General features: G+C 43.4%; 1 protein-coding gene across 4 annotated transcripts in view; it reads left to right on the forward strand.

Moving 5' to 3' along the window:
- The window catches only part of MCM9 (minichromosome maintenance 9 homologous recombination repair factor), a 92,344-nt gene extending 79,730 nt beyond the window's left edge, over window positions 1–12,614 (forward strand). For 3 of the 4 annotated variants that reach the window (XM_055432778.2, XM_055432781.2, XM_088840581.1), the window contains 5 exons: window positions 3,207–3,409; window positions 3,985–4,188; window positions 5,470–5,552; window positions 6,028–6,173; window positions 10,599–12,614. In XM_055432778.2, coding sequence (XP_055288753.2) covers window positions 3,207–3,409; window positions 3,985–4,188; window positions 5,470–5,552; window positions 6,028–6,173; window positions 10,599–12,072 — 2,110 coding nt within the window. In that variant the 3' untranslated portion in view covers window positions 12,073–12,614. The remainder of the gene's footprint in view (window positions 1–3,206; window positions 3,410–3,984; window positions 4,189–5,469; window positions 5,553–6,027; window positions 6,174–10,598) is intronic. The other variant, XM_055432780.2, reaches the window with a different exon arrangement.
- Window positions 12,615–14,147: the final 1,533 nt, after the last annotated feature.

The raw sequence follows: 14,147 nt of genomic DNA on the forward strand, positions 1-14,147 counted from the left end.
AGTCCCTCAGTTGGCTGTCTGACTCCAGGGCCTTTTATCCTCACCTGTACTAGCAGAGAGGGAGAAAAGCAGGGTTGTTCAGGAAGGTTCTTAGGAGCCTGACCTGGAAGTAGATATGTTCTCTCCCCACTCCACTGGTGGAATTTATTTTTACAGCTCTGTGCTGCTCTGCTGTACTGTGCTTAGTCGTGACTGTTTGTGACCCCATGGACTGTAGCTCACCAGGCTTCTCTGTCCATGGGGATTCTCCAGTCAGGGCGGTCTTCCCAACCCAGGAATTGAACCCAGGTCTCCCGCATTGCAGGCAGATTCTTTACCAATTGAGCTACCAGGGAAGCCCTACTTAACTGTAAAGGAAGATGGGAAATTTAATCTTGCCCTGCCCCCAGGGAGAAAGGAAAACCATGTTTGCACACAGAGCAGCCGCTGCCACCAGTCAGAGGTAAATTTGAAAGTGCCAGCCTGTAGGTAGTGATTAAAGCCATCAGCAAAGATGGGCATCACCCATACAGATGTGATGAGACTATTAAGACTGCCACAAAACAAGGGTGCTTTCTAGAGGGCCTGCCAGGGTAAAAATCACTTATGTAATTTATGTAGGAAAGTTTAAGTATGTGGATTAAACAATGGAAAAGTAGGTTTTTCAGAAACTGGATTGTTGTCACTCTTTGAAGTTAGTGCAGGAAAAAAAAATCTTTAGCATGATTATTTTATATCTGGTGAAGCCTGTGAGTATAAAATGACTCTGAATTTGAGAAATACTGAACTAAATAAAGATTCTTGATTTATCCCTTATTCCGCACATGTTCATTGAGCGTTTAAATATGTGACAGGCAGCACGAGCACTCTAACAGTGGGGTCAAATTAAGTAGGAAAGAAATAAGGCAAGGAAATGCATACCTAATTCAGGCCCAATCTTTAAGACCACAGGAAGTGCTTAAAACATTTCACCATCAGGGTAACAGTTTGGAGGTACAGGAGTGTTGGTTTTGAAGTGAAGCTGACCTGGGTTTGAATCACAGTTCTGTGGCTCTGCTCGTAACCTTAACCGTTGTTATTACCACGTCTGGAACCATCTAATTTCCTTATTTCCAAGTTGGTGATAATATCTACCTTTCAGGTGGTTGTGAAGATCAGGGGTAACATGTATACATAAAGCCTGACACAGTGCTTGGTATTACATATATGATAGTTGTCTTTTTGTTATTAGGAGGCTAGAGCCCATACTGGGTTGGTGAAATGACCCTTACCTTACTCGCATTCATGAGTTCCTTGTTCAGTAGTATGTCGTGAGCTCTGCTGTGCTCACCATACTTAGGATGAGGCTGTGTGAGTATCTTTGTTCTCTAAAGCCCCATTCAGGTTTGCATCACAGGTTTGCAGCCACCAGGCTTACATACTGTCTTCCCCTCTTTCAAGTGACCAAGGCCACACTGTCCCACACCATCTCCTCTTCCCCTGCCTACTCCTGTACCTTCATTGCTTGAATCTCCACAAGCTGCCCCCCTGAGGAAGACTATTCCTTCACATATAAGTCTTCCCTAGCTCTCTTTCCAAAGCTGCTGCTTTGCATTTTTCCCCAGTTACCTCAGGAGTAACTCACCACCTTCTCTCTGTCTGCTTGTCCGTTGTCCTTCTCTCTTTGCAGACACAAATGCAGATAACTGCCACCAGCATCCGCTGCACACGTCCTGTCTGGTGGGCGCCGTGTTGAGCCTCCCTGTCCTCCAGCAGTTCTGCTGTGAACTAATCGAAGGCGGGGACCAGCTATGTACCTTTCTCAATTCTCAGTACAGTCCTTTGCCCACAGGAAATGACTTGTAAATAGCTCTTGATCAGAGAGAGGAAGAACAACCAATTTTATCTCTCAGAAAATCATTTTTAAGAAATTATTTCATAAATAGTTGTATTTTGTTTGGTATTGTATTGAAGAATTGAAGCAATATTCCTTTTTTTCTGATAAGTGCAAATAACCTCTTCGGTATTAGATTAAATGTGCTTTTTGTGGGATTAGTTAGGAACCATTTATTACATTGGTTTTATGGCAAGCTGATTCTGAGTTCTAAACAGCTGCCTTTACAAAGTCATTTTGGTATATGAATAAGACGTGGACTCTATGTTCAGAATTTTTCTCTATCAGTAATTTTTTTAAAAGAGGATTTAGTTTTCAGTGAAATACCTTGTTTGTTGTCCTCTCCTGTGTCTGCTTGTGCCACTTACCACAAATACAGATTCTCAGACTTTTTCAGTCCTGGGCATGAGGTCATTGCTGGAGCCAACTGGAAATAGATCAAGGATTAACACATGTAGCACATGTTTGCCGAAGTCCCAGGGCTGTGCGCTGCAGCTGAAAACCACCATCACTAGAGAGCAGACAACTTTTACAGAGAAGGAATTCTGTCCTTGTTACTGTCAGTGAATGTGCCGTATTATTTTGAGGACGTGCCCATCATAAACAAGTTTAAAAACAACATCTGAGTTATGTCATCTCCATATCTGTCCCGCCACTGCCCTGCCGAGGACTCACGTGCCTCTTCCTCGGCCACTGCCCTCGTCTCCCCATCATATCTCTGTCTAACCAGCCCACCGTGCCCCGACCTTTTCAGCCTTCCCTTCACTGTTGCTCCTCAAAAACACTATTCTCCCGATTGCTTCTTTTTCTATCCCTCCTCCACTCCATCCCTTGCTCCTTCCTTTCCTTTCCCTTCTGCCTGTTTCTTTCACTTTTAGAAGAACCAAAACAAGTAAGTGAACACACAGAACAAGTCCCTGTGTCACAAAAGGCCTTGCTCAGAAACCACTTCATAATGTTTCTCTGAGTGTCTCTTCCATATCCATAGATGAATATACGTCATCTTTATTTCCCCTGGGAAGTTTATGCTTCTAGACCTTACTGTATTATAGCAAATGGATTGCAAGCCCCTTGAGAGCAGTACCATGTATGGTTTAACTTCATAGGCCTCTTAGAGGGGTCTGCTCAGAGTCAGGGCATGAGAAATGTGTGTTGAGCACTTACTTCTCTTCCAGATAGGCTCGTATAAATATGTCCTTCATTTGAACTTGGTGTCTGTATCACTCCACGTTCTCTTTGACATGTTTGTCTCTAGATTTTAAGGTACAGGAGCAGCCCCTTTCTATTAATAAGTTTAATCTTGTTTTTCACTTGAATCTCAACAGTCAGTGAACTGTGCCTTCTCTTTTGGTAGCCTCGTGTGCAAACTGAACACAAGGACCACCATCCTCGCAGCAACTAACCCCAAAGGCCAGTATGACCCGCGTGAGTCTGTGTCAGTGAACATTGCCCTTAGCAGCCCACTCTTAAGTCGATTCGATCTGATCCTCGTTTTGCTTGATACCAAGAATGAAGACTGGGATCGTATCATTTCCTCTTTTATCTTAGAAAACAAAGGTACGTGGAAATGATCAAATCATTCAAATTGACAAAGTAGACATAAATGAAATTTTCCTTGAGGAAAATCAAATAAATGCCCACCTAAGAGTCTATAGAGAGATTCTTAGACAGAAAGCAGTGAGCCTAGTTAGCGAGCCTGGAGCAATGTGCAGAAGGGAAAAGGTCTTTCTTTGCTTGCCATATATCCTTTGTGGTGAAAAGGGGCAACTTTATGATATATAATTACCACATGGTATACCTCCTATACACAAAACTGGACTGAATTTATAAAGCAGAATCCTAAATGTGGAGCTTTTGTCAAAAAATTAGGCTTACCAAGTACTATTTAATATATATGGCAGAACAGAATTATTCTGAATAATTTAAACCCTTGTAGGAAGCTTACCTTTATTAAGCTTAGAGCCTAAGACTATTTATTATAGAACTATATGCAGAGACAGGTCGAGATTTCAGTGGTCAGAAAACCAGAAGGTTATCCTTTTAAAAATGAATACAGGAACTTTATCAAAACCCTCAATATGAGATATTTGCCTGTTCTTAGAAATTACTGACCCAATACCTGATATATACAGGTTACCCAAGCAAATCAGAGAAGCTCTGGAGCATGGAAAAGATGAAATCCTACTTCTGCCTCATTAGGAAACTACAGCCCACACTGTCTGATGAGGGTAATCAAGTTCTGCTCCGGTACTACCAGATGCAAAGGCAGAGTGACTCCCGGAACGCTGCCCGGACCACCATCCGCCTGCTGGAGAGCTTGATACGACTAGCAGAAGGTTAATTTCACTCAACAAATACTTTTATTGGGTGCCCACTGTGAGCTAGGGCTTTCCTGGTGGCTCCAACTGTAAAGAATCCGCCTGCAATGCAGGAAACCTGGGTTTGATTCCTGGGTTGGGAAAATCCCCTGGAGAAGGGAATGAGAACTCACTCCAGTATTCTTGCCTGGAGAATTCCATGGACAGAGGAGCCTGGCGGTCTACAGTCCATGTAGTTGCAAAGAGTCTGACACGACTAAGAGACTAAACACACGATGTGACCTAGGCTTGGGACTTGGCACCATGAAATCAGAGATGAGTAAGGATGATCTCTGAGATGCTTGCTCACAGTTGGTTAAAAAGTAAAAGCTTGAAGCTGTGAAACCCACATGGATTATAGATGTCTGGAGTGGAATGTAGTGGCGTTAAGGAAAAGGAATCTTTGTGACATCTCATAACTTCCTGTAACTTCAGACATCATTCATTTAGAAAGTCTTATTTGCTGTATGTTTTCCTTCTCGATGGCCTCTATTTGAATATGCCTTTGTTGGGAACTGTTTTCTGTATAGCATCCTGGGTCTCATACGCCACTCACAGCCACCACTAACACAATAATGTTGAGTTAGCAATGCCGTCCTCTGTCCCATCCCTAACGTATGAGACTTGCTTGCATACTTGCAGCTGATATTCATCCCCAGACTTTTTTTCCCTTAATACTGGCTTTTACATTTAGCTCTTAAATAATCCTAAAAATTTTTTTTCACATGAATTGACTGTATGACATGATGATATGATATATACTTAACTAAAAAGTTCCATAAAACAAAACTGCTTCATTTTTTCAAGGATTTATAATTAATATTAAGGCAAGAAATACTAAGATTCAGGCTTGCAAGTTTGATGGTTTTGAAAAGCTGACAGATCAAGAGATGTACTGGAGATAAGAAATGAATTTTAGTTTTGTTTAGATTATAATAGAGAGTAAGAATTAAAAATTACTGAATATCAATTATATGCTTATATAGCCCCTTTCTTTGCTGGAGCCCAGAGTACTTTTTCATGTGAGTACACATAATTGTCATGGGCTGTGCAGAAGAATTAGGCCCCTTGTTAGAGAAAGAACCTTAAAGCTACTTAAACTTAGACATCTCTGCTTGTTCTAGTAAAATGTATTTGTTATTAGAAGCACATTAATAACATACAGTTTTGGAGTAGGGGGCACCAAGGAGAGTATTACATTTGTCACCCCAGATATTCATAAAAATAATTTCCTCATCATTTCAAATGCACCTTTCATAGCTCATGCTCGCCTGATGTTTCGTGATACAGTGACTCTGGAAGATGCTGTTACAGTGGTGTCGGTAATGGAGTCCTCCATGCAGGTAAGCATATCTTGTACCTAATACTTGAACCCTATTTGCAAGCATTGTTTAAAAAAGACAATTTATAACATATCTGGAGTTATAAAAATGGCCATATTTTAGACCTATTCATTCCTGGAAATATACCCAAAGGGAACCATTTAAAAGAAGCAAAAAAAATTGTCATGGAAACAGTCTCCATTGTTTTACCTACTGGTGTAAAGTAGTGGATCTTAATCCTTCTTCTTCTAAACACACCTGAGAGGTGCTCATGGTTCCACTCAAGACAGTGTGTCTTCCCAGAGCAATGCATGCCCCTGGGAACTGGGGAAGAGGACTACTGAAATTTGAATCAGGCTCCCAGGTGATTCTGATAGCTGTGTGGAGGTGGGGGGGGGTTGGTCTTAACCACCTAGGATCAGTGGTCCCTAGTGTGTACTTCTGTGTGCAGGCCTGGTGACTCTCCCTGGTATTTTCCATTTTCTCACCCTGTCAGGGAGGTGCGCTGCTAGGAGGTGTGAATGCTCTCCACACTTCCTTTCCTGAAAACCCTCTGGAGCAGTACCAGAGGCAGTGTGAACTTATTCTGGAAAAGCTGGAGCTGCCCAACCTCTTGAGTGAAGAACTGAGAAGACTTGAAAGGTGAGAAAACCAAGAAAGGCATATAATGGAACATGCTTGTTTGGCATTTAGTGAAACGAAAGAAGTGGAAAGTAAGTGGAAAATCTGTGTAGGAGATTTCAGTTACTTGGTGCTGCATAATCTACTCCATCAAAGCTCAGTGGCTTAAAAGAAAAACCCACCATACCCTTTTAGTGCTCACTTTCTGGGAGTCAGAAATTCAGGGGTGTTCAGTGGGGATGTTTATTTCTGGTCCACATAGTACCAGTGGGGGTCACTCATACACCTGCATTTAGCTGGGAGCTCAGCTGGGATTGGAACTTCGAAGGGAGCTTCTGTCACATGTGTGGCACCTTTGCTGGGGTGGCTTACTTGGCCAGGAGCTCTCTCTACCATAAGGAAGTAGGAATCCTGAGATGGTAGCTTAGGACGCAAGTAGCTGAGCAAAAGTGGAAGCCGCTAGCCTCTGATGAGCTGGGCCAGAGCGGACATGGCATCACTTCTGCCACATTTTACAGGTCAGAGCAAGTCACAGGGTCAGCCCACGTACAAGGTGAAGGGACGTGGACACCACCTCTTGATGGGAGAAGTGGTGTTGACATATTTAAAGGAGGGGGCTGATGGCAGCCTCTGCGGGGACCACCTTCCACAGCTGTGTTTCCTTGGCTGGCTGGTTTAGTGAGCTTTACGGAGAACATGGACTGGTCCTTTACTGTGTATAATCAACTGGGTCCTGATTGTATGAGAAGGACCAAGGTATGCCACCTGCAGTTTACACCCAATATAACGCAGTTTCCATTGAGAAACCTTGGCGAATGGGCTGTATCCTGTTTACCACCACCGCTTTTTTCCTCGTCTGTTTCTTTGGCTCAGTATAAGAGGTAGTGCTGTTCAGAGGTGGCTGGGACTGCTGTTGAGGAAGAGGAAGTTGGCCGCCAGGAAAGTGGGCTCTCTCATCCCAGGCCAGACCCAGACACAAAGTATTTTATAATCTGGCTGTATCATGTGTCCTCACCAGGAGAGGACGTGTGCAAGGGTATTTGCACAGAGAATCTTCATGCTTATTAATATTTTAATCCACTTCTTATTGTCTAAAGCTTTTCTCCAAGCATAATAAATATTTGATCATTAGTCTTTATATGGCAGCTTCCCTAGTAGCTTAGATGGTAAAGAAATTGCCTATAGTGCAGGAGACCTGGATTCAATCCCTGGGTCAGGAAGATCCCCTGGAGAAGGGAATGGCAATCCACTCCACTATTCTTGCCTGGGGAATTCCACAGGCTGAGAACTAAGTGACTAAGAACACACACAGTCTTTATATAACCCAGGTGGAAGAAAATCGCAGGTAGAGACCGAGGCACAAACTGCTTTCAGGCCAGGCTGTGCCAGAGTGCCGAGGATGTTCCAGAAGTGGAGGTAAGAGTACAGCAGTGGCTTCACCCGGAAAAGGCCCTTCTGGTCTGTTAGCAGCTGCTATGACCCTCCCTCAGCATCACGATTTCCTTCCCTGCTACACTCCCAAATCTGTGACTTTTAAAAATTTACAATTTAACAGCCAGACTGAAAAAATTCCTCAGTAAGAATGACATTTTATGTTAAATAGGTAAATCTGTTTTTCATCCTACAGGGGAACAACGCAGGAATGACAGGAGCAGTGTTTCAAAACCCCCTTTTCTAGTGACTTGTTACTATGGACATGTGGGAAGGAACATGTCACACGCATCACCTCAAGAATTTTTGCCTGAACTTTTACGCTTGAAAGAAAGAGCCGCTCAGTCATGTCCGATTCTTTGCAACCCACCAGGCTTCTCTGTCCCTGGGATGCTCCAGGCAAGAATACTGGAGTGGGTTGCCATGTCCTCTTCCAGGGGATCTTCCCAAGCCAGGGATGGAACCCAGGTCTCCCGCATTGCAGGCAGATTCTTTATCATGTGAGCCCTGCGTGCTCCCTAAATACATGAGCTTCTATTACAGAGCTCGACTTTGAGTCTGTGCCTGTGTCGAGGGAGTGAAGGATGGCCAGTGTGTCCATCAGGCCTCTTCCTGCTGGTGTGAGTGAGTTAATCATTGACCTGAGCATGTTACCAGTGTTGATCTCTAAGCTGGGCGCTGGGGAATAGAGAGCATGTGAGAGCCTAGCAGCTACACAGGGAGAATTTGGGGAGCACATTGGGATGATTAGCTGTTGAAGCAAAACCTTGAAAATTCTTTTCCTGGCATTTCTCGCCTGTTTTGCTCACTCCCTCCATCAGGCAGTGTTCTCGTTCTATTTATAAAACCCCAGCACAGCTTTCTGGGGAAAAGAGGGAGATGGTTTTGTCCTGCTGATACCCAGTAAACTTGCACTTTGTCTAAAAATCAGCCTCTTTATCTTCTGGTTTCCTGGCCTTTTCATGATCTAGAACGTAGTGTTAAGATCAATACTCTTCCTTTGGTTCTTTTATGATTTGAGGTAGCTGATCCTTTTCAGTCCTTTCCTGGGCTTGCTTTGCATTTGGAGAGGATTCTCACATTTTGAGTGAGCAGAAACTCATTTGAGTACCCCAAACTGACACATGTCAGATTCAGGAAAGGAAGGACTATGAGTCTCAGAGCAGTGTTGTATGATAGAAAAAGGGCAATTGGATTTATCAGATTCAAGATGACCCTCCTAGAGGGAAGGAAGGAGAACACAGAAAGTAAGTGATGGTCTGAAAGATAGGATTCTGCCTTAAAAAAATTTTTTTTTTCCCTTCTGATATTTCTTTGTAATGCAAGAGTTCCTGAGCTGATCCTCACAGCAACAAAACCAGGTGGCCCGCAAAGAGGGGCATCTCCTGTGCTTCCTGCGTTGCAGGCAGATTCTTTACCGCTAAGCCACTGGGGAAGCCCCTCTCCTAGTGACAGCCAGCCTCAAATGGCAGCTGTCTTACCCATCTCAAAACAGAGTGTGAAGGTGTCTTTTAGGTGGTATAGTATAGAGTTTAAATAGCAGTGCCCTTAAAATGCCCATAAATTGTTCAAGTTGTGGAGTGTTAACAATTATGAGTATCCCTGACCTCAATTTGATACTGAAAGTATACTGCTGCAAAGTTGCTTCAGTCGTGTCCGACTCTCTGCGACCCCATAGACGGCAGCCCACCAGGCTCTCCCGTCCTTGGGATTCTCCAGGCAAGAACACTGGAGTAGGTTGCCTAGATAGTAGTAATTTTGAAAGCTATTTGGGTTTGTTTTTGTTTTTGTCTTTTTTGGTCTGACTGTGATTACTTGAATTCAGATTTTCTGTATTGTTGTTCCCAAGTCTACCATGAGTGACTGTAGCCCAAATTTTAAAAATAACTTTTTAGTGTTTTTCTCCTGGTTATAAGCAATAATATATTCTTTTTTTTTAATGTTTTTTATTTATTTATTTGGCTGTGCCAGGTCTTAGTTGTGGCATACAGGATTTTTAGTTGCTTGATGCATATTAGATCTAGTTCCCTGACCAAGGATTGAACCCGGCTCCCTTGCTCTGGGAGTACCATCTTAACCACTGGACCACCAGGGAAGTTCCAATACACATTCTTTATAAAGTATTTTTAAAGTAGTGCATGTAAGCAGAGTCATATTGCTCTTTATACTGAAAAGGCTTTTCTAGATTGTTAAGAAGGGCTTTCTAAGGGACCTCTTTTTGAAAAACTACTGTAATCCCTGTTAGAAATTGGTCCTCTGGGAATATTTCAGTTTCTAATATGCCCAAGGTTTAAAACGAATGTCACAAGTGAACTCCATCATTCTCGGCAGGTCAATAGGTTTCAACTCTGTATCAGTCTGATGGAGAGTGGCTGCCCAGAACAGATGCTGAAACATTTTGGGCTTGGCAGGAAAGAGGTCATGGCTGCCTGGGGGAGGCCTGCCACAAGGGTGACTGCTGGAAGGGGCAGGGGGTGCCAAGCACAGAGGAATCGTAGTCTCTTTACTCTTGAGGAAGGTCATTTTTTAGATGCACTAAAATTCAGTACCTCATTTAACTAAAGCGGTTTGAGGAGGTTGTAGTCTCTAGTCTTTCCTGTTGGTTCGGCTCTACAGACTGGCTGCGAAATAGCTCAAGCCACTTCCTTTGGTCAGAGTCAGCTACCGTGCACGTAGCCGCCAGGCTGTCTTATAGGTGAACATTCAACGCAGGAGGAAAGACTGCCTTTCCAACAATCTGATGAATGAAACAGACTTTCAGAGAGATCTGAAAATATAGACAAACCTGCGCTTTAATTTCTTTATTTTACTACAGTTTTAGGTTAAATTAGTATGATTATCAGAGCACTTGTATTCTATCCTGGTGAAAAAGGATAATTTTCTCCTGCTGCTCCTTTAAGAGATGGTATGTGGTATTAGCCTGGAATTATGTTGGACTTAAACCCTTAGATGGCATCTCAGAGAAGAAAGAAAGGAAAAGATTAAAGCAATACATGTTTTTCTTATATGCTGCAGGTTACAGAATCGGAGTGTGGATCAATCCCAGCCGCAGGCCGTGGAAGCAGAGACGACTCCAGGGTCCCTGGGAGGTGATGTCCAGAAAGAATCAAACTTCAGAACATCGACGCAGCAGGAAGTAAACTGTAGCGCACATCAGTTCTCTCTTGGAGGCAGTTTCGGGGGAAGCCCACTTCTCCATCCCCCTTTCCATCTGGGGCCTAAAAGACCAACAAGTGGAAAGCATTCAGAGGAGCACAGAAATAGCCAGGATAACAGTTTGGACTGGTTTGATTCCATGGCAACTCATCCGATTGAACCTAAAAACACTGCTCCTGTGTCTCCTAGTCCCAGAACAAGTAGGGGGGCAATGGCTTTGAAAATCTGCAACAACAGATCTCAGGGTAAGGAGGATAGGGAGGCAGGCCAAAGGAGCAAATTGGAGACTGAACCACTTCCAGCAGCAGGAAAGACAGAAGCTCCATTGAGGCCAGACAGCCGTGAGGGTAAAAGGGCAAGAAAGGCCACCACGGTTTCTGAAGCAGCCATATCTGCTGATGAACCCAACTTGGTGCTGACTCATCACGTCCCCAGGAAACTGCACAAGCTGCGCAAGGCGAGGGCCCAGGAGTTGTGCAGGAATCCCACCAGACCACCCTCGCAACCCACAAGCCCTTCTCATCCTCAGCCCACTCCTATCCAGAGCCCAGAGAGGGCGCTGGAAACTCCCAAAAGAAAGAGACAGAAGTCACGTGCTCAGGTGCAAGAGCCCCACCATGAAAGTGTTGAAAGTCCGGGTGCCCCTGTGGCCAAATTGGCAAAATTCACTTTCAAACAGAAGTCAAAACTGACCCATTCCCCTGAAGACCGTGGCCCTGTGTCTCCTGGCACCAGTAAACCAGTAGTTCAGAGTCCTGAAACTCCCCAGCACAGAGCAAAAGGAGGAGCAGCTCTGCCTGGGAAGGGTCCAGAAAAGCTGGCCAACCCCTCCAGAATTAGAAGCTCGGCTCAGCTGCAGGATGAGACAAGAGGGGTGTCACGGCAGCCACCTTACAAAGACAGACCAGGAGAGAAGAGGGAACACAGCCCTGCAAAGGGAACTGTCCAGCCTGAGTTAGAGCTTGGTAATGACACAGGGCATTTCCGTCTTGCTAGTGAAAGAGTCAGAAAGGAAGAGGTTTCATGCAGTAATAAAAGCAGCAAGGTTCATGCTTGCACTTTAGCCAGATTGGCAAACTTCTCCTTTACTTCCCCCTCTGAATCCAAATCAGAATCCCCTCCTCCTCCTGAAAGTAAGAACTCGGGTGAGGGCGGCCCCAGTCCCCCTCCTGTGGCCACAGCTATAGCGCTTGGCAGGAAGAGGAAAACTTTTCAGCTGGACATATCTACCGAGAAACTAAGTCTTTCCAAAACATCCCTCTTCACTTTACCAGAACTAGATGACGAACCATTGGATTTTGATTGGGATGAGGAAATGAGAAAAAAGCTGTAATCATGAAAAGCTTTCTGGTCAAGTTTCACCTTCCCCCACCAAAGCCAGCCTCTCCAGGATATCAGTGTGGCATTTGTAGATGTGGCCACCGTTCTGAATGCCACCCCCCACCCCCGCCATCAGGTTTTGTAAATTCAGGTTTATCGATGTGAAAAGCTGTACAATCATTGAAGGTCACTGTGATACCAGCACATGAATTGCATTAATTAACAACTGTGATTTTGCACGCATTGTACTTGTATTCCTAAAATGTTTCTGTTTGTTTTGTTTGGGTTTGATATATTTTTTTTAAGGGGGTGGGTTTTCCTGAGACGCCTTCTTTCATTCCCTCAGGAACAAATGCCATGAAGGTAACACTTATAAAGCTAACAAGTCAGATGAACTCTTTTTCTCTTGTTTTTTTTTGTTTTGTTTTTCACCCAAGATGTGCTGAGTAATGTAAATATTTATTATGATTTGTAAGAATCATGTGATTTTTCTGAGATTTTTTTTCTGTTTATTCTCATGTGTCATATTAAATATTAAAGCGTTTGTTTCTCCAAGAGGTCTTCTCACAATTCCATGGTAGATTTAAACATCTGGCAGCTGGTCAAAGGGACGCTTTCTTGGGATATTGACCTGAGTTTTCCTTTCTCTCTTGAGCCAACAATTTATGCTTCAGATTCTTTTTTATGTCTTGAGGACTTACCTTCAACACAATGTAAATCCTGTGGTTGGGAGAGGGTGTATGGTAATCTCAGTCATATATCATGGCACCCATCCAAGTGGTTAATATGGAAGCGTGATTCCTACTAAGTTATGATTCATTTGTCTTTAAACCCAAACAATGACTGTTTGGTAGGAACAGGCAACTCAAGCTTTGTCTTTCTTAAATGCTTTTAGAATAACTTCTTTAGATTCTAGCAAGGATTCCATAATTACAAACTTTCTGTCCTGGAGTTGAATTTGGAAAATGATAATAGAGTCTTTCATTGTCTGAGGGACTTTCGGCATGAGGAATACTGAAAGCTGTATGTACTTGGTTTAATGATCATTTCATTCATACAGAAAAAAATTTAAGGATCTCAGTTTTTATTGAGCATTTAAATATTAATTCCAAAATAGAATAATTAAATTTTCTGAAAGATTTTAAACAATGACTGCAAATTTAGTATGGGTGAGTCTTTTGAGATCATCGGACAACGTAAGCAGCTGATAAAAGACATACCTAAGCAGTGATGTTTTTGGGCTCCAAAATCACTGCAGATGCTGATTGCAGCTATGAAGTTAAAAGACGCTTACTCCTTGGAAGGAAAGTTATGACCAACCTTGATAGTATATTAAAAAGCCAGAGACATTACTTTGCCAACCAAGGTCCGTCTAGTCAAGGCTGTGGTTTTTCCCGTGGTCATGTATGGATATGAGAGTTGGACTGTGAAGAAAGGTGATCGCCAAAGAATTGATGCTTTTGAACTGTGGTGTTGGAGAAGACTCTTGAGAGTCCCTTGGACTGCAAGGAGATCCAACCAGTCCATTCTAAAGGAGATCAGTCCTGGGTGTTCATTGAAAGGACTGATGCTAAAGCTGAAACTCCAATACTTTGGCCACCTCATGCGACGAGTTGACTCACTGGAAAAGACTCTGATGCTGGGAAAGGTTGGGGGCGGGAGGAGAAGGGGACAACAGAGAATGAGATGGCTGGATGGCATCACCGACTCGATGGACATGAGTTTGAGTGAATTCCGGGAGTTGGTGATGGACAGGGAGGCCTGGTGTGCTGTGATTCATGGGGTCGCAGAGAGTCGGACACGACTGAGCGACTGAACTGAACTGAAGCAGTGATTATAAGAGTTGTCACTGCACGTTCATTTAAACCTGTCCTCAAACATCAAGACTATCATTTAGGTAATTTCTTATTTCTGTACTTTTACTGACTTCCTAGTTTAGTATGATTCTTAATGTGATATCTTCCTCATCTCTCAGTATTAGTACTTCTGTGGGCTTTAGCATTCTTACTAGAACTAAAGGATAAAAAGGGTCTGGGTTATTAAGCAGTTGATTCTTAGCCAGGACATGGTCTGATTGTGAAAACAGAG

Source organism: Moschus berezovskii, chromosome 10 (assembly GCF_049115385.1).
Source record: "Moschus berezovskii isolate FMDL1 chromosome 10, NW_MosBer_1.0, whole genome shotgun sequence".
Lineage (NCBI taxonomy): Eukaryota > Metazoa > Chordata > Mammalia > Artiodactyla > Moschidae > Moschus > Moschus berezovskii.